At 38.2% G+C, this 20,592-nt stretch overlaps 1 protein-coding gene across 1 annotated transcript in view; it reads left to right on the top strand.

The window, feature by feature from the left end:
• Positions 1–20,208, top strand: part of bcl2l11 (BCL2 like 11) — a 34,302-nt gene extending 14,094 nt beyond the window's left edge. The window contains exon 4 of the mRNA XM_075479824.1: positions 14,655–20,208. Within this exon, the coding sequence (XP_075335939.1) occupies positions 14,655–14,819 (165 nt within the window). The 3' untranslated portion in view covers positions 14,820–20,208. The remainder of the gene's footprint in view (positions 1–14,654) is intronic.
• Positions 20,209–20,592: the final 384 nt, after the last annotated feature.

Here is a 20,592-nt window from a genome sequence, read left to right as displayed (position 1 = left end):
AGAAAAATGAAGTTAAAATAACTCATTGTCTTCACACAAGTCCACACTGCTCATTGCTCTGAAAGATGTGACACCTCTTTCCATTTCTCAAACCATTCCCACTGATGACCAAGGTTCTTTCCGGTAAAGTTTTGGGTACTCCCATCAGTCTCTAACCTTCCTGGAAATCACTCACTGGACACTGTGATGATAGACTTTCCGTTCAGATCTCTGAACAGATGAGTTAGCTTTGTATATCCCACGCTATAGTTTCTAATTGAAAAATCTGAATTATACATGACACAGAAGCTCTTTTTTTTTATCATCAGTGGCCTCAGACCTTTCAAATTTTTAAAGCTGAAAGGAAATGCTGCTCAGCGCTGAAATATGGGTTATTAACTAACTAATCAACTCATGCTATTTTATCAACGGTAATGTATCCATTTAGAAATAAAACAGTCCCAATATGATGTCAAACTTGAGGAACACAACATTCTATTAACTGCTTCTGCTACACAGTGAAAAACACAAACAACAACCCTTGGTTTTAAGTGATCTTACTTCTTTTCTGATCTTTTTTAAGAAAATGTCTACAGCAACAACAATAATTTAGATGAAAATCTGGGAATTCATTGCTCAAATGGAGCTTTTTTTTTTTTTACTTGATCAGCCATACCTTCATCATGCTCCTTGAACATTTCACAAAGCAAGACACTAAATTCAGGAGCTTAATGTATGACAGTATCAGCACTTAGTGCACTGGCATCATAAAGAGTTGGAGTTACAACATATGAGAAAGTTCCCCCCCTGAGCTGGTATTCAGTACGTGATTATAGAGTCATGCAAAGCAAGTCTGCGTTTCACTGCTGTAATTCCATTAGTTGAGGAAGACAGAGGGTGGATATAGGGTGATCATGAGTGAGGCTGTGACTCAACACCTAGTCACACACAAACTGACGGAAAGAGAAACAGAAGTGTGTGAGTGTGTTTGGATCTTGGTGGTAAACCTTCTTTGAACTTGTTTGCTGAACAGCCCAGAATGTGTGCGTCTATATGTGTTTGTCCTTGCCGTAGAACAATGAGGAGGCAGAGAAAAGAGGAACATGGACGCATGTTCCTTGTTCTTTGGCCAGGTGTTGCACTGTGGGCAAGTATACATTCATGGTTACACATCATTTCAGAACCACAGCTGCAAAACATTTTTAGCTTTTTCTGATTTGAATCAAATATTCAATCTTCGATATGAGGAGAAAGCTACTTTTTTTGTTAATCTGTTTAATGTAGTTTTGCTAAAATCAAAGAGGATTGAAGAAACTAAAAATGTAATTATGATATAAACATGAATGTGCAAAGTGAGTACTTCAATTCCTCAGATATCCAGGTTTAATCAAAGTCTAAAAGAAAGGACTGGTCTCAATTTGAGGGAATCTAAAATTCAGAAAGATTTACAACAGAAAAGACCTCTCATACATATAAGGAAACCTGTTCTGATCAGAGCATCTCTTAAAACCTTAGGAAACACAATATTTAACTCTGACTGGATCCCGTTCTATCAAAGCAGTTTGTGAACAAAAACCTTGTCCTTTACTGTACAGTTTAATATTTTTTCTTCTTTACATTGAAAAGTAAGTGTTTGGTTTGATGGTTCTGTGCATTTGCTGACCTGATCATGGCCCAACCACAAAGGTTACCCTGCCATCAACTGACAGGGGCTATCTCTCCAAGTTCTGACTCAAAGTATGAGCCAAGATTTTCTCTCTTTGGGGAAAGGTTTTCTTGAGAATTTTTTTTCTCAGAAATCACTGGAGTCTTTGTGAGTCAGTATTTCTGATGTGGACCCATTGAAGTATTACTCTGGCAGACTTGACCTGCAGTGTAATATCTGAGAACTAATGCCATGACCTCCACACAATCACCAACCAGGCCCCATAGTGTCACAGGAATCATTTCCAGCTCCAGTAGAGTCAGACCAGATGAGTGAATATGTGATAGTACAGGCATGTGGCGTGGTTACTCTCCGAACATCAACAGCAGTGATTCCCAGTGTCTACTTGCAAATTCCTAATTTAATAAGCAAGTCAAACCAGTTCTGACCAGCTTTGCCTTTAAATACAGAGCTATTGAGTTTGATACACAAATTCATGGTGTCCATAAGAGCGTCACCTGCAAGAGGAACATAAAATGTTTTACATTCTTGGATGATGTACCCTCTCCTGGATTCTCCACCATCATTACCAGGTTTATGTCTTTGGTTTTAATGGTTATAAACTTTCTAATATCTTTGACATTCTTTGTCCTCGCTGCCACTCACTTTACAGAAATTCATCAATTAAATGTGGCTGCGAGTTACATCTACATTGTCAAATTTGCTACTCTACACAAACTACATTTTGCAGTGCCAGCAAGATATTTGAAGGCATACACTGGGATAGCACTGAGTGTCTGTGTTTAGTGTCTGTGTGAATTACTAGTACAAACAACAGCAAGACCTTTGTGATATTATAGCACAGTCTCTGTTTAAAACTTAGTGTTTGTGACAGAGAGAGAGACAGAGAGGCCTGGTCAAGCTCAACAACATAAGATTTTGCAAGTTTGGATTACTAGGCTCTTATATTGTAGGGGAGATGCCACCACAGTAATGTTGACATGTTTATTTCAGGCACTTCCTGGATTTTCTATGTGTGTGTGAAATGTGAACTAAAGCAGAGTATTGTGATATTTGGTCCAGATGACGAGGGGGAGACATGTCAACAAACATGGATAATTGTCCTTCTCACAGGTTAATGAAATACAATTGATTTGGTTATGTCACAGGTGATATTTCTTTTATTCTCAGGCGTCACACATTGTCTCATTATCATCAACCCTTTTCCTGCTTTACTGTTGAACACTAAGCTGGCAGTATGTCGGCATGTGTTGACAGAAGAGCTTAGTTCAAGTTCTTTGCCTGGAGGCTTAGAGGCAGGGCTGCATGAGGCAGCGCTGCACTACCCCGGGCTGTGGAGGCTTTAAAATGACTCACATTATCTGAGAATACTCTGACAAAACTAAACAGGCTTCACTTCACTTTAGTGCCAGAAACAAAGATTTCATGTTTTGACAAAATCTGGTGACTGATTATTCCACAGGAGAAGGTGTACAGCAGGGTTTTATCTAATAACTAATTACTTGTTTTCAATAGTCTTCCTCTCACTCAGCTGTTCTCTTTGCCCCTCTTTTAATCCAGCCTCTTTCCCTCCATATCTCTGCCTCTGTTAAACATTGACACAATGTGCACATGATTATGTGTGCGTGTTTGTTTTCAAACGTCTGTGAACGTGCTCAGTAAGGTGTGTGTGTGTGTGGTGTGACAGCTCAGTGTCCGTGACAGTGTAGTTTCATTATGCCTGAAACCTGTGGTTAAAAAACTCTCAGTGAGCAAAGGTCTAATTATCCTGACCAAGCACACACATGAGCGCTCGCACAGACTCCAGCACACACTCTGTCATCTTTCAGTAAGAGGTAAAACCCTTTGTCCTGAGGACAGAAATAACCCTCAGGAACATTGTGGACCAGTCGGGTGTCACTGGCTGGCTGCTCGTATGTTTGAAAGTGTGTTGAAAGACGAAGAGTTGGAGAAAGATGGTATTTTTAACCCTTGTTTAACCCTCAAAAGTTAGCCTGCACTGTGATTTCCATCAGTGCAATTCACAACTGATTCGTTGTAACAGCGCCTGTTTGCAGCCAGCTGCTAGAGGATTGTTTTGTTGAACGGTTGTTTTGGATTAAGAGATTTAATCACCATTAAAGCACAGGTTTCTGCTGTCAGCTACTTGGTGAGAAGGAACTTAGGTGTCTTCTTCAAAAACACAAGGACAATACTGACTGAGTGAGGGAAATTTCTTAGTATCTACATTATGTCCGCCTTTCAAGCTCTGCTTTACTCACAAAACGTAATCAGTATGCAATACTTTCAGATAATTGGTGTTTCGCTTATGATTTTTATAGTAACAGATTGCATTTATGTAGCACCTTTAAGGGAACCCAAAGGCACTTCACACAAATATAGCCTACTGTAGAGACGAATAGCTCAGGAAAAGCAAATAGTAATTGCTGTGTTTGAATGAGTGTGTATTCAGGAGTCATAAATGAAGCAGCAGTGAAGATTTCAGCAAAAATTACTAAAGGCTTTTTACAGATTTTTAAGATTAGCAGGTTGATGTGCTGGATGGTGAGCCGACTCATGTCCAGAGGCCGAGATGGGATATAGGGGAGGATTGGGTCTGATAGTTACGGAGAGTCAACTGCATATATGCTTTTACTGATGAGGAGAAGGTGCAGGACTTGACCAAGAGCCAGTGAAGGTGGATCATTGGAGGTTTTCCACCATAGGTATGTATGTTTTGAGGGCAGCCTACACATTTTTGTGTATTCCTACTAGAGACGCAGCCCCACTAAGACCTTTTTCAGAGTCAGCAAGAGTCATTATTAGGCTAAAAAAACTGCCCAATGGCGCTTGATGTTGATTAGTTCAATTCAGACCAATGGCTGCAGTTTTGAACATCACTCTACAACAAATGGGAATCCAACGTTAAAAAATGATTGGTTCTCTCCATTTTGTCATTGTTTTGATCTGACCGTAGATAAAGTCACAACTGACTCGCTCAGAATTTATGCCACAGTCAAATTATAGTGTCACTTTGTGAGTCTGATGGATCGTAATCTGCCATGGAAACAGAAAGGCTGCAAAGACTTGTCACAAAGTTTATGCCCAGAATTTTTGCAGTGGAAAGAAAGCTACTGCAGCACATAACCTTAACATTTGCAGGTTTGCATGCACAAACAAATTTCCAGCAATGTACAGAGATTGAATTGAGATTGCATATTGTTTGTGTTTAAAAGTGTTCATAATGAAGTATATGTTTGAAAAATATTTTCAATACTTTGGAGGGTGGGGAGTTTTGCATGGTGACACTTACAAGCAGAGGGATTGTAAGAGAGAGAAACACAGAGAAGTAATTTAACAAAGCCAGAGCCAGTTTGTGTGGTGTCTGTGTGTAGTTGTAAGTGCAGCCTTGTTTTGAGAGCTATTTTTGAAAAGCAGCATAGTAAGTTGTGGTCACCAAATAAAATCACATGAGCTTTTTGGAACGGACTGACTCAATGTTTCCACTGTGAAGAGTGAGACAAGAAGAAGAGCAAGAAAGCAAGACCAGAAACTCAAAACTCCCTGCAACAGAGATTTTAACTTTCTCAAAAATGTTAGAAAATAATCAACATGGCAAATATATGTAATGCAATATAGATGTCATTTAATGCACATCACCTTTTGTATCGCTGTTAAATAGTGAACAGTCACCCCGTCATTTTACATTGTGTTTTAACCTCACCTGACAATCACCTGCATTATTTTAGCATTACATCTAATTTGTAATAGATAAGCACAGACTTTAAACTTCTTGCTCTCCACTGTTTTTTTCCGTTATTTCTACACATTTAAAGTTGTAGGCACAATAATGAAATGGGCCCTGCCATTACGTGGCATTGCTGCTAAAGAGTCATTTTAATCTGGGAGGTCTTTGGAGATGGTACATTCAGTTAACTATGTTTACTTATTGTCTACATTTGGTTCACAAAAGGATTTACAGCAGTGGCAGATGAATGTAAATCTTGAGTTTCAAATCACCTGAGAAGACTTTTAAAACTAGTCCGCCGTTTCAGAGCAGCAAAATAAAAACAGCAACTAGATCAACTAGGCTGAAATATCAACTCGGCATCATACTTCATATGATTTTGTGTGATTTTCCGACTGAGAGATTGCATGCATGCCAGTGCACGGACTTACTGTTGTTGTGGATTATCTGGTTGACTGTTTATCACTTTGTTCCTCCATTGCATGACACCAGCACCAATGGGTGCATTTCTGTGCCTTTGTGCAACTAGTACATAGTGGTGGCTGCATGTGTTTTGTGTCTGTTGTTTGGATTACTCGTTGAAGGCTTGCAGTGACAGCAGGGAAATGATTTGTGGTTGCAGGTTTTCTATTCTCAGATGATGGAAGGGGTTATTTGAGGTAAAAGTTCAAATGAGGAAACTATTAGAGGATCAGCAGTGTTTTTCTGTGTGCGCATACGTATGTATTACTTTTCTGTAATCCCCTGAGGTAGGAGCTTGGAAAGGAAGAGTTTTTGGTGCAGCAGGTTTTGGCTTCATATCCGAACATCTGTTTGTAGTTGCAGTGGAAATCAAACCCCTCACCCTGAGTGTGAAATACGACCAGTCATCCAGATAACTCACCAGCCCTATTTTCTAAATGGCGTTAATCATAGATGATGGTTTGTATCCCCACGTTCCCTGACATCACTGTTTGTATTTGTCTTAAATAAACAAGATAAAAGATGTTTATTTGTAATTGTTGTAGGTGCTGGTAGCAATGTTTTTTGGGGCCATCATTTTCTCCTGCTTGTATTTGGCTCTAGCTCCATCTTGAAAAAATTCAACCTTCTCATCTGACACTCGGCAGGAAAAGCAAATAAGTGTCCTCTGAATCCCAAAAACTTCTCAAGTTCATAGGACAAACCTTTTGTCATGAGTCAGCAAATAACATTTAGTAAAAATGAATCCAGTTACAAATATACTAGAGATGCACTGAAGAAAACTAAAAGTGGTGATTAAAAAAAAAAAAAATTTTTTTTTCCTTTCTTTCTTTTATTTTTAGACATGACATGTGTATACATGTTGACATTATTAGCTACTTACCAACACAGCAGAACACAGGATGGACTTTGACAGGTGGCACTTTGCCCAATTGATTAGAACATTGAACTGAACTCAAATACCCAATGAAACAACTGAGAAAATGCTGCTTACCTCTGCATACTCACCATAGACTGTAAAAAATATTGACAACTTGAGATCGAGATAAATATGAAGCCGACACAAATTTATTGCCCCCGATGACTGGCTGCAGTATAATTATAAACCCATGACCCACGGGCCATGAGCCAAACTAAACACTAAAGATGCATCCCAAATCATTTCTTCCCTCATGCTTTTCCAGTTAGTTTTTATTTATATTCAAATGTTTATCTTTATGAGAAATTTGGTTTTAATTTCATGTAAAAACAAAAAAAAAAAAAGAGGGTGTTGTGATGTCACAATTGGTTCATCTGATTGCGCTCTGCCCTCAGCTGTCCTACTTATTCCTGAAGAGGTTCTTAAGTTTTGGTTTTGTTGGGTGAGACAGACCTCAGAAGGCACTGACTTAAACTTTATATATAATCACATAATTACTTAAACTTAAACCGTAATCCTCTATCAAGTGCCATCGTCAAATCATACAATTAATAGCAAAAGAAGCTTCCATAATCTGTCGGTGTGCCCTTCTTGACAGTCAAATCATCTCTGTGGTTGGTCAGGTGTGGAATGAGTACATTTTCAAACCCACAAACCTTTCGTCTGTCTTCCAAAGCTGCTTGTGCATAATGATGAACACTGTTTTAAGCAAATTTCTGTTAATAACAATATCGTCAGTGTTTCCACAACGAATAAGTTAAATTACATCTCTAAAGGCCAAAAATGGTGTAACGTGACCCAATAAATCACTGAGTAAAACTGCTGCTCTTACTTTTACTGAAGTTATCCAAGTCGAAATGAAGTTCAGCTTTCTATTCAAAACAAAGAAGAATCTCTAAAGCCAAAATTTGATGTTTATGTACTCCCAAATGAAAGAGGAAGTTGAATCAGTGGGTGTTCACTTGAGCTTCTACACCAACACGAGTGTTGATATATGATGATGGCAGACGTTCAGCTTTTGGAGACGAAATCGAAATGCCAAAAAAATCAACACGTGAAGAGTTTTCACTTTCACTACACTTTCTTTCCAAACACAACAAGTTTTAGCTACAGAGAAATCAGTCACAGTACTGAGACTCTCTTCATGGTAACTTACTGTGTCTCCTCAAATGTTGACTAAAAGTTTGTAAGGCGATGATTACTGTGGGATATGTCCTTTGAACATAGGAAAAGTATTATATTTCTTGTCAGAATAAAATACTTTTCCAGATGTGTCTAATGGATATTTTTGCAAATTTTGTTTTCAAGGGGAAAAAACCTTTTGTGGTCTATTTTATTTCAACCATCCCCAATAACAATATTGGAAGAGTACCAATCTTCATGCATAGTCAGTTGTTTATATCAAATGGAACAGTGTAGATAAATGGAGGAATTAAAAAGTGGCTGCCTTTAGGTTGTCTTTGTTGCTTTGCTATTAGCAACAAGTGCTCATCAACACACTAAACTGAAGAGCCAGGTGAGCTAAGAATGCCGTTAAGGTTCTTTAGCCAATGTTTTATTAGATCAAGAATAACCCCATTTATTAATAACCCTAATTATTGTTCTAGTTGCCTGTTTGAGAAATGATGTAAGATATCTAAGTCGGCGTTAATAAAGGAAATCCAGGTTTGAGTAATTCAGTGCACCTGTTCTGTCATTAGTTTAGCATATTTTGGTCAAAAACTAAATTGTACAAATTATAATTCTGACCTGATGACAGTATCAGATAACAGGAAAGGCATCATTAAAGGCAGTTATATTAATCCCGAAATGAACTGTAATATTCGTGCATATTGGGGAATATTGATTAACTGAGACGTGCTTACTATTAAAACACAGAGTCAAGCATAAAATCGACTAAAGCCACACCAAAATATCCGTCAACCGATATGATAGGCCAATACTGACCTTACAGATTTATTGGTATTGACATTTATGTAGCCAATATTTGCTGACTCAGAAAGATGTTGATCTCCCTTAACAGTTTCAGTGCACCTTTGAATCTATTAGTCTCTGGAACTCCACTGGAAGGATGGAACATCATTCCTCCAATAAATATTCTTTCATTTCGTGTTTTGTCAGCCAAAAATATCCCACAGTTGTTCAGTTGGGGAAAGATTTGGTCATTGCAAAAGCCATACCATATGATGTCCATAATTTCTAAACACATGAGACCATTCAGTGATCTCTTTTTGTTCTAAAGACTTTTATGCATGGAGAAACCACTGGCAGCAGCATAGAAATACTTCATCATAGATGATCACTCAGAAACATTCTGGGATGATTTGCTGTGGCCCTGAGCCATGCCAGCAAAATACCCATCACTACAAAACAGAGGCACAGAATCCCATCACAAGGGTTCAGGTTTTTCCTATAATATCGTCACCATCTGTATCATGCTTGTCTAACTGGTTCTGTTAAAAAAAAAAAACTCAGGATCTTAGTATTTAAGCAGCTCTTTGGTCATCTGTGGCCTGTTTGCTTTTTTTGATCCAAGTCAGAAGCAAAATTAGAAGCAGACTGTGGGTCATTTTAGGGTTAACTAGTCTTCCTGTGACTGGCTTCCTTTCCTGGCATTAGGGCTTTCTGTGGTTTCTGGCTTACCTTTTGAATCAAACCACATCGCTTTGATATACCATTCTCACTCTCGTCCATGAAGATCCTGTTTTTCAGGGTGCAGTCTTGCCCCGGGGCAGGTGGCTTTTTCTGTGCTTGTCAATGTCTTCATGGTATTGTACAGATCATCCGGCCAGGCTGTATTGGATGGGCTGAGTGCTAAAACAGGACACCCACCTTTCAGCTGAAAATTCCTTACTTCTTCTTGTAAATACTTTTCTTTCATCTTTTCCTTCTAAAAGTTTTGTTTATCAGTGCAATCAAAACTGAGGCTGAATTTTTTTAATCAGTCCCACCTAAGAGCTGCAGTGCCATCTCAACGTTCACCTGTCGGTCGCCAGAAACCTTTTCTGCATTTTTATAAGTGGGTTCATTCTAAAAGAATAGCTCACAGGGAAAGCTATTTCAATCCTAAAACAGGTTTTAAAAAGCAAACATGGAAAATTATGCCTGTGAACTTGAACAAGTCAGCAAAATTTGTGTAAAATCTTTTGAGTTATTATAATTATAAGTGTCTGTTGGTGAAACTAAAGTCACCAGATGCTTTTATTTGTGGAGATCCCCCTTCCTCAGCAACAGGGATCTTATTGTTTCTGGAGGGTGTTTGTGGCCAATCTTCCTGGTGAGCATCCATCAAGAGGAAATTTCTTTTTCCTCTATTAACAAGGCAGCTCTCTTGTTATGTAGAATTTGCAGTTGTTGGAATGATGGAATGAGGCCAACACGCAGATCTGTCAACTGCAGGATAGTGAGCAGAAAAGAAAACACCTGTTGCAGCGTAAAGTCAGCCAAATGTGCCTGAATGACTGGAAAGGTTGTAGAAAAAGAAAAAAGAAGATGGACATATGAGGCATACAGTGTCATAGAGTCCTAACCAAAACTACAGCAGGTGATATCAGGTGATTTCACTTTAACTGTTTAAAAATGGTGGAAATGCTGAAGATTGCACTTGTTGAGTTATCAGACAAAAACCTTGAACAATCCAGAGTGAATTAGTCTCCTGATTTTTGTCAAAGGACATTACGGAGAAGGTAGATGATGTGGAAATCCTTTAATGTGTCGCCAGAGCTAATCTCATTTTAGTGTTGGAGCCTGATGATTCTGGGAGCTTGTTTTTCATTTACTCTGGCACACTGTATCTGGTGTCTCTCCCGTTCAAACATATTTCTACTCAGCAACCCGTTATCAAATATGAGGCGGGTTTGATGCGACGACAGAAGAGTCCCACTGAGGCATTCTCCTTCCTCAGATTGTCTATGCAAATGTGTCCAGAAGTACTTTTTGGTTTGCAGCCTTTAATAACAATTCTTGGAAAATTAACTTAGAAGTTGTCTAACAATACCGGGCTAGTTCTTGTTCTTTTCTTCAGTACTTCAACTTGTGAAAAGACTAAGACACATTTCCATTTACTGTTTTGAAGCAAATAAACTAGACTGCACGGTATTGCCAGAGGGTGACAGTTCAGACTATATTGCTAGTGGCTATAAAACGATTATGCTCACTTCATTGGTCATCAGGCAAGTGAGCTGTGACTTGAACACAGCCATATAACCGTTTACACCAGTGCTTGAGACATATTCTGTTATGAGACAATGACAATAGAAGAAGTCATACAGGAAGTACAGCATGTGTACACAAATGTTTCTACACTATTTAAACATCACTGTTTTGTTTTGTTTTTAGCAATATTTGATGTATTTGTAAGACTTACAATAATCGTACCATCTTTCGTTTTGATGGGTCATACAGATGCCTGTAGAGACAGAGCTGCTCACACTTTTTCCCTGTAGCTCTTCCTGTTTTTCAAACACACCACTCATGCACATGTGACAGGTTACAGAAATTGAGAGGTAGAAAAACAAGAAGCTCTGATCACCAGGCATCATTATATAAATTCTAGCTTGCCCTACCAAGGTCAAGAACAGCAAGCATAAAAACCACATATAATTCAGTAGAGGAAGTAGTTGTACTAGCGGGGAACTCGAGTACTTAACTCGAGAAGAAACCAAACAACATCGACTGTGGTGGACATCCACAAGAAGAAAATACTTAGAAATACTGTAATCTCTGGGAATATCTGGTATATTATACCATATCTAGGAAGATGCCAGGCAGTCATGTGAGTTTATTGTTTGCTGGCTCAGACAGTTCATGAGTTATGTAATTTCAAACTTTGCCAGGTCAGATGCAATCCGCAAAGTTGTTTCTTTTTCCCCTAATATGTATCAAGTCTTCTTCAAAATTGGTCAAAACCACCTCAGGGAAGAGTATAGACTTTCATTGTTCATTAGTGGACTTTTTTTTGACTGTTTTCAAATATCTTTTCTTATTCACATCTAAGCATCTCTGAAATGGCAATGAAAACCCAAATTGTGTAGTTTATGAAGTTCTTAGCTTGGGGGGTTCTCCTTCAGGGTTTCAGATAGACCAGTCTTCATAAATCCGTCCATGAAAACAGTTATTTTACGAGTGGGGAGTGCATCTAATTTAGAATTTTGTTGATGTCATCATGTTTCAATGTCTTTTGCAAGCCATCTGTACTCTCTATGGATGAACAACATTAAAAGACCATTTTTTAGCCCAGCAATGGGAAAATGTGAATAAGTCTGGAGCCTCTTAGTCTGCAGACCAAAGTGCCTTTAGTGGCAGTTAGATCGTCCCGTAACAAATCAGTACAACAAATTGTTTCCTGTGACACTGAGCAGCATGTTCCAGTCGCACCTTTCATCTTCTTATATCAGACCCACCCAAAAAATAAATAAACTATTGTGATTAGCTGGATATGTGTTTGAATGGGAGGGGAGTCAAATGCATTCTGCTAAAGCAAATGAAGTACAAGCTTAATTAATGGTATTGTAATATATCAAGTTATTGTTTAGCATGTAAGTTCTAACCTCATTGTGCTCCTTGAGTAAACATGGCTTTCTACTAAACATTGTGTGGAAGATTATGAGTGTGTCTTTTGAAACGCTGCCAACAGAGGCAGAAAGTAACGGCGTAGCTATGACGTTAACAGTGCATTCAGGAATGCAGCAGAAGGACAAGCAGGACATTTGTGGTTTAAGTGTACTGCTACAGTTAAAAGGGTGTGTCGTATATATGTCGTGCAGTGAATGGAGTGTGCCAGCTGTCGTAACGATACTGTTTCCATCCAATCCAACAGCTTTTTATCCAGCATTCGTTTTTCTTTTGACATGATTCTTCAACTTAAACTGTAGCTATTTTTCACCCACATTGCCCTTTGTGGACCCATGAAACAAAAGGTCACACATGTGGATAGGAATCAATATGTACATGTGTGTATATATATGTATATATTAACAAAATCTTCCAAGTATTCTCATGTCACTTCATTGCTAACTCAGCTGCACTTGGTTTTAACATATAGAGCTCTATATGGACAAGCACCAACCTACATCAGAGAACTTTTGCAGCCATATGTCCCCAGCAGGTCCCTGAGGTCATGTGATCAGGGCACGCTGGCTGTGCTGCACAAACGGTTGAAAACTAAAGGTGACAGAGCCTTTGCAACAGTGGCTCCCACTCACTTGAACTCCCTTCTTCTGAGCCTGAGATCAGTGGACTCTGTGATCTCTTTTAAAAAGCAGCCGAAAACCAATCTTTTTAAACTTGCTTTTAATTAGCTTTTGTTATGTTTTTATATTTTTCATGTTTCCTGTATTTCATTGTGAAGCACTTCGTGATTTTTGTCTTGTGCTATATAAGGTGCTATATAAATAAAATGTTACGTACTTACTATATGCTTTCCTGTATACTTTTTGAGAAACGGGTGTAAAATAGCGCTAGTCTATACGTAGATGAAAATATTGAATGAAAAGAATTAAAAAAACAAACGTCTGCAAATGATCAAAAGCCTTCAGACAAACCCAAACTATAAGAAACGGCGAATGTAGTTTAAATGGAAACACACATGTGTGTTTCGACATGCGCTCACACCTGACTACCGAGTAAAAGGAGCGTGTGGCAGGATGTTGAAATCTATACTTACCTGCTTCCTGTGGATGTAAACATACAGCATGCGTGTCCCTTTGATTCTCAAACATCAAGCGATTCCAGGTTGTTTATGTGAACATTTGATGTATATCACCACACACTCTGAACATTTTGTGAAAGGACAGCATCCTATGCAAATACTGAAGCTAATTATTCGTGCGGACGTGAAGAACTTTATGGGTCTGTCATGGTGTTCTCTGAAATGATATGGTAAGCTCATGATTGAAGTCGGCAAATAAAGGATTTGCAGTGAAATATGTTTTTATCAAATAGCTACGCAAGAAGGTTTTAGCCAGCCTTTTAGCTTGTTCATTTAATCAGGTTAAATCAGTTGGGAATGGAATAAGAGTCACAACAAGTTTGTTTGAATGAAGTGAAGTTGAATCTGAAAGCTTTTTAGAAGCTGCACAGTAACTCGGTTCAGCAACAATTAGTTGGAGAAGCATTTGGTGCAGTGATACTCACTATTTTTTTTTCATAAGAGCCACATTGGCAGAGCAAAATCAAGGGAAGAGCCACTTTTACGACAACATACTAAGTCCCCTTTTGCAAATATGCATTTCTACAAATAAAACATCCCACAAAAAAAGAAACAACACAGCCAATACATTATCAATTAAGACCACATTCACCTTAATACTGGGATGAGCGGAAGTTGGCATGCATGTCCTTGGCTTTCTTCATGTTGTATTTGTATTTTGTTGTTGTAATCATAGTGAGACTATCAAGATGAGCATGGTTTTTGTGCTAGTTTTTGCCATTTTTTAATTAAAAACCCGACGTTTGCCTGCTCGTCCCCTCTCTGGCGTCTTCATGCTGATTTTCGTTTGGTTTCTGTGCTGGTTTTGGCCCTTTTTTAATCAAAAACCGATCCATTGAGCCTGCATCTCGTGCTGGCTAAAGGAGCTAGCATGCTCTGCGGTCAAGTGTGACGGTGGTTTAAGCGGGCTGCGTTGCCAGGTTTAACAGAGCCCCCTTCAGGAAACACCATTAAGCCTTAATTAATACTTAATAAAAAATACTTAATACTGTGCAGTATTTGCTGTATGTTATTTGAAAAAATTTATTGTTACCATATTGTTATTAGCTACTATGCGAGTGCGAGCCGCCAATTAAAGCTTGAGGAGCCACATGTGGCTCGCGAGCCGAGCAATGAGTATCTCTGATTTGGTGCAACATGCTTGTTATGAATAATGCAATACCTTCTCTTTTCTGTGTGCTTTCTGTTTCAGAGGATGGCAGGCAGACATAGGCCGGATGTGATCCCTTTGAACTTCCTGCCTCACATCCACCAGGAGCCCATTGCCGTTTTCTGTGTGGGCCTTCTAGTCCTCCTGATGGGACGTATAATGTACTTGCAAGGCAGTACGAACAGCCAGGACCACTCTCCTGTTTAGTCTTTGGACAACCCAGCAGATGTAGCATTTTTCTTGAATATTTTTGTTTGTTTGTTTGTTTTAGGGGGGGTGGGGCGCTCATCTTTAGCTTGTTTCCTCCCATTTTTGGACTCTTTGTTTTTCGGAAGGAACTCTAAAATGCTTGGATGTTTGCTTTTGCACCACTGTATTTCCTTCATGGCCAATGAGCCTCTGTCATGCTACCAAAGAGGCAAGATTTTGCACTCCTTTTTAACGCATTGTTTACTTTTTTATTAGCTTCTTTCAAGGCTTTCTTTTTTTTTTAATTGTACTGATTTTATGAGCTTTCCAGCTGATCAACTCCTCAGACCCAGGGTTGTTAAAGCACATGGGTCCAGTCTTCAAAGTTTCCTCCTATTCTAGGCCTCTGATGCTTTCAGATGTTAGAATCCTGCAGCCTTCAGACTCATGAACTTTGTGGGAACCCACTGGAACAACGTATCCATTACTATCCAATATTTTTGTCACACTGTGCTCCCAAACCACTGTGTCATATAACATTTTGCTGCCATAAATGACATGTCTGCCTAAGCCATCATAGTAAGTTGATAAAAATCGACTGTACACCAGCGTTTTTAGCCACAGAAACACTGCATTGTGTTCATTTGAGTGATAACTGAAAAACTTGTTGACTTGAGGGACCATGAAATAGGTTTTTGATAGATCCACCAAACATTTTTTTCCCAAAAGGATATAGATGTGCATCTATATCCTACACCTTTTTTGATTTTTGACCTGACAAAATATTAGTTTTATCCAGGTATTTCACAACTACAAGGTATTAAACAGAAATTTATGACACAGTGATAACAAAAACTGTCATTACCAGCCTTCCAGTCTATACATTGGACCCTTTACAATTACAGTATTGGTTTTATCAGCAAATATTGTTTGAGTAGTTATATTGCTATATAATAGCATTAACGATTCCTCTTTGCTTATAGCCAGCATTAAATCATTAATTTTGCACATTAATAACCAACAACTGGAGCTCATTACTCCACTTGTTAATGCAATAATACAATCTGAGTAACCGTTACAAAGCTGCCCAATTAACAGAGACTCTGATGAACAAAAAAATGTCAGTCAATTTAACCAATAAATAGTGTCATATATATTTCTCTTTTAAACAATTCCATTGTTATACAATAACTGATCAAACTCTCGTGTCTTCCAGCCTCTAGTTTTAAAATTACAAGCCTGAATGAAAGTTGGCCAGCTTTGGTTTGTTGACAAGATCACGTTTTCCGTTTATTAGTACACGGATTCAAACCTGGCCAAGTCTCCTCACGCCTGCCAGGTCATTAAATACTCAGAGGGCTCTCTGGAGAGCAACCAAATATGACTAATGCTGAGTCAAGGAGGATTTGTTCACTGACTGGTTGGTTAACAGTAACATAAGATAAAGTAAAATTTAGAATTCTTTATATCATTAACATAACATAGTTCTGCTGTCAAAAGAGGAACCAACATAACCATTCCATTGTTTTTAGTTTTAATTTCAGAGATAACACAAATATATGGAATACCTGCTCATTTTAATTTGGATTCGTTCCTATATGATGGATTTGATATGATTGAGTTTCTTGTATTAGTTTCTATTAAATGTTGTTAACAGAACAATGTTATCACTGAATGCAATGTAGTGGAAAGAGTTATGCAAAAAAAAAGATTTGCCCAAAGCAATTTATGATACCAGGAATGCGAGACTGATGCTTCCAGTAGTAACTTTTAGGGAATTTAATTAAATATGCTTTAATTATTCAAAGGTAGGGGACTTTTCTGGTAAAGCATGAGCTCACATTAATTTCTTTGTTTTATTTTTTTGTGTGGAATGATTTATTGTTGCCTTAAAGTGGGAAAATTGCCACTCCAACTCAGGTCCACATTGTTTCTTCTGCGGCCACGGGAGGCAGCTGTGTGCTCATTATAGCTTAATCATTCATATTTTATCAGAAGTGTTTTCAAATGTGTTTTTTAGGTTTGGTGACAGAAAAGACTTTAAAGATCATACTGCTCTGATTAACTCCCCCTGCCTCTTGTGATAGCAGAATGAGTTTTGATTTCTTCCAGTTTGCTCCTCAATATTTTTAAAGTGCAGCGTGGACACTGACCAAAGTGTACAAAACTGTTGTTTTCAATGTTGGCTTGGATGGTACAAGAGAGGTGTTTTTACAAATGTTGTGTTCAAGTTTCCATTTATTGTCTTGATTGATCACAAAATCCATTCGGCTATAATGAAGGGCTGCTCCACCCTAACTGGTATGAAAATGTTATTTGTGATCATGTGAAAGATTAGATCAAAAATACCAGAAAGTAAGTTGAGATCTGAAGGCTAAATGTCTTTAAAAAAATCTTTGCCCTTCTGCCACAAAGCTTCATTTTCAATTTTTCTCCCACAGCGATCCAGTCTCACAATTGATTCTATAATAGCTACATTGGTCCACAGCGCAAAAAACGTTGCAGTTTCACAAAAAAAAGGCTAAATTCCTTTCCCTTTGATGTCACCGTTACATGTTTCACTTCTTGTTGGCGTTCACCTGAGACACGTCGCCACATGCTATGCGTCAGTTTTGATCACAGTATATATTGGAGGAGGAGTGACGAATGGCATTAATCTGCCGAGTCTCATCCAAGAGATTACGGAATCAAAACCCATTCGATAAACTCTTTTGTACTTTTTTACTTAGATGCTGCTTGCAAATGGTTGGGGTCACTGTTAGAATGAATACAAGTACTTTATATATTACAAAAAACATGGTTAGGGCTTACATTTTTTTAGAAAGATATTCTTTGATCAGGGAGAACAGTAATCTCTTGTGGACACGCTCCTACACAAAACAACATCCTACAGATGTGTTGTCATCTCATGATTTTTAGCTATGAATTGTGACACTAATACAGTTTGATGATGTGGACAAACGTACTTATTACTCATTTTCTTGTGAGACTGAGCTGCTAGTGATGTAATGGACTGTGACATTAGTCATTGCAGACACAATGTAAAGATCAAAAGATCTGGGTAATTCATTGCGGTGGATAAAGGCCACAGAAAAATATAATTTTGTTCAGGAATCCTTGAAAATGATCCAATTCTATTAGAAAGCTTAAGAGAAATCATGATTTTACCTTATGGACATTCGGAAACACAAACCGGTAACAATCCCAATATATAACCCCCCCCAAGCATGCCGTCAGAATTAGAAGGTGAGATGCAGAGTTATTAAATCAGCGGCTTGATACATACAATGAAGAAATCGAACATTTTCATCCATTTTCATTATTTTTTACCTCTCTGTATCACACTACTTTCTGTTTCAAGTTGTCTGCTCATTGTCATGTCCTCTCCTCCTGGGAAAATGTATCAAAACATTTAACTACTCAGACGGCACCAGAATTGAGCCGCTTTGCTTTTCCTCCGCTGTGACACTGAGAGCGCGTGACTGCATGTTGATTTCTGATATTGTGCCATGTGAAACCTACAACCTCATTTTAAAGTACTGTATTACAGCCAGAGTGTGAGTGGGGAGCATGGCAGGGAGGAAACCGAAAGATGAATTGCCGCCTTCTGAAACTGATATGGAAACCTAGTAATGTGCAGATTCTGAAGGCGTTAGAGCAAAGAAACACTTGTGTAACATTCAGGGTTTTATTGACTCGCGTCAGCACTGCTGGAGCTGCTTTCCGATGCAGATTTCTATTTGTTTTGGCTTTTAATGATTAGAAAGTCATGCAAAGTCTTTGATCTACAATCATGTGAAAAAGTATGTTAGATTTTTCTTTTTTTTTTACATATTTGGACAAGCAAACATTTGATCCTTCTCAAAACACTGTCTACAGATGAAGGTATAGAATACTGTGCAAATGCCTTAAGCCACCCCTCATGTCTTTATATCTTAATAGGAAAGCAGGAAATATGTACAATTATGTATTGAATGCAAACATGAAATTGGAAATTGAGTTTATAAGGCAAAAATAGAATTTGTACATTTGTAATGAGCTTGAAAGTGAATATTTGGTCTGAGAACCTTTCTTCTTCAACACAGCCTGAACCCTCTGAGACAAGCTTTCTGTCATTTCTTTAATAAGTCTTCAGGAATAGTTCTCCAGAATTCTTGAAGGACATCCCAAAGCTCTTCTTTGGATGTCGGCTGCCTTTTGTTCCGTTCTCTGTCAACGTGATCCCACACTGCTTCAGTAATGTTGAGGTCCAGGCTCTGGGGAGGATTCATCCCTCCATAAGACCTGTTGCCACTGATTTTTAGTCCACTTCTTGTGTCATTTGAAATGGTCTCCATTTCTCTAGTTTTTGCAGGACTTCACTTTTGGATACTGTTACTGTTACTGTACTGATATTACCTTCTTCTTTTGTCCTACACACATCAATTAGTTCAAGGACACACTGCACATCATGCTGAGATATGCCAAGTTTTCAGCTTATAGCTCTTTGGGAATCACATCAAAAGTGTAATTTTATGTCTGTCAAACTGTGTTATCTTTGGTATTTTTTGTCAATCTAACCAAAGAAATGGGAATAAATTAAGTGTCTTTGTGACAGGCTGCTAGTTAAAAAGTGCCTAAAGATACAATTTGAAATTGATTCTCTGCTAAGTTGTCTGCTACGTGTAGACACAACACAGGTTCAGCCTTTCAGTTCGTAGGTCAGTGGCGTAACCAACCCCCAAAAAAACCTTAGAATTCCTAAGAAAATGGTAAGGTTCTGGACTGAAAATTAGTGGAAAAGCAGCCAATGTCAAAAAAAAAAGAAAAACCTTGAAGACCTTTAGAGAGCCTGGAGAATTATTGCTCAAGACCACTTCAAAAGATTACAAGAAAGTACGATTCCTTCTAAGCAAATTATAAAGAAATTAGGCATGACTCAGGACTTGTGCACAGTACTGTGTATTTTAACACCATAACAAGGAAAAATTGCTTTTTCATTATTATTCATTTAACAATGATGTAATCAGATATAATGATGATTTCAGATGTATTATCATTCAGTTGAAAAATAAAGCACACCTTTCCGCATCAGAAGTTAATATTGCCCTTCAGCAAAATATTACTTTTTCACTTGACTGTTAGAATACAGGAAAATAATAACCTTTGAGGATCCAGAAACACTGTGGTGCGTTGTGCTGTTGCTGCAAATGCTGTACAGAAATGCATCTGTTAAAGCCTGTTTGTGTGGGAGTCAAAAGAAAAAAAATTAATTGAATGACTCCAGATGACCCAGTTAAACTGTAGCAACATGTCTTTTTTTTGTTCATATTCTTGCACACTGTATAAATGTAATTATACAGGTTGAATTGCTTTTGAATTCTTTTTAATTGCTGTAAATAAAGCATTTACATCTTTTTACATTAAACTGAATGAATGATTTGTTGAATGATGTGAAGATTGTCAACAAACGCTGTGTTGTTTGATTATAATTTAGAATTCAGTTGTATGAAGTGAGTTTTATTTCTTTAAATAAACTGTTGACAATGATGTGAATTAACACATTTAGTAGAGTTGATCGAGTCAAGTGAGCCTTCTTAAAGCTGCAGTCTGCAACTCTTTTTCAAGCATAATGCCTGGAACTGTCCGGGGATTCTGAAAGTAGTACATTAAATACCCCAAAACAAAAAAAAATGAGTTCTCTAGGTCCCCTATATGTCCCGCTAGGTCCCTCCAAAGCCAGCAGGTTTGTTTACAAAATTGCAGACCGGACCGGTAAAAGGTAACCAATCAGGTTTACGAGCTGGGCTCT

Source organism: Odontesthes bonariensis, chromosome 2 (genome assembly GCF_027942865.1).
Source record: "Odontesthes bonariensis isolate fOdoBon6 chromosome 2, fOdoBon6.hap1, whole genome shotgun sequence".
In the NCBI taxonomy this organism is placed as follows: Eukaryota; Metazoa; Chordata; class Actinopteri; order Atheriniformes; family Atherinopsidae; genus Odontesthes; species Odontesthes bonariensis.
This window is presented reverse-complemented; position numbering and strand designations above follow the sequence as displayed.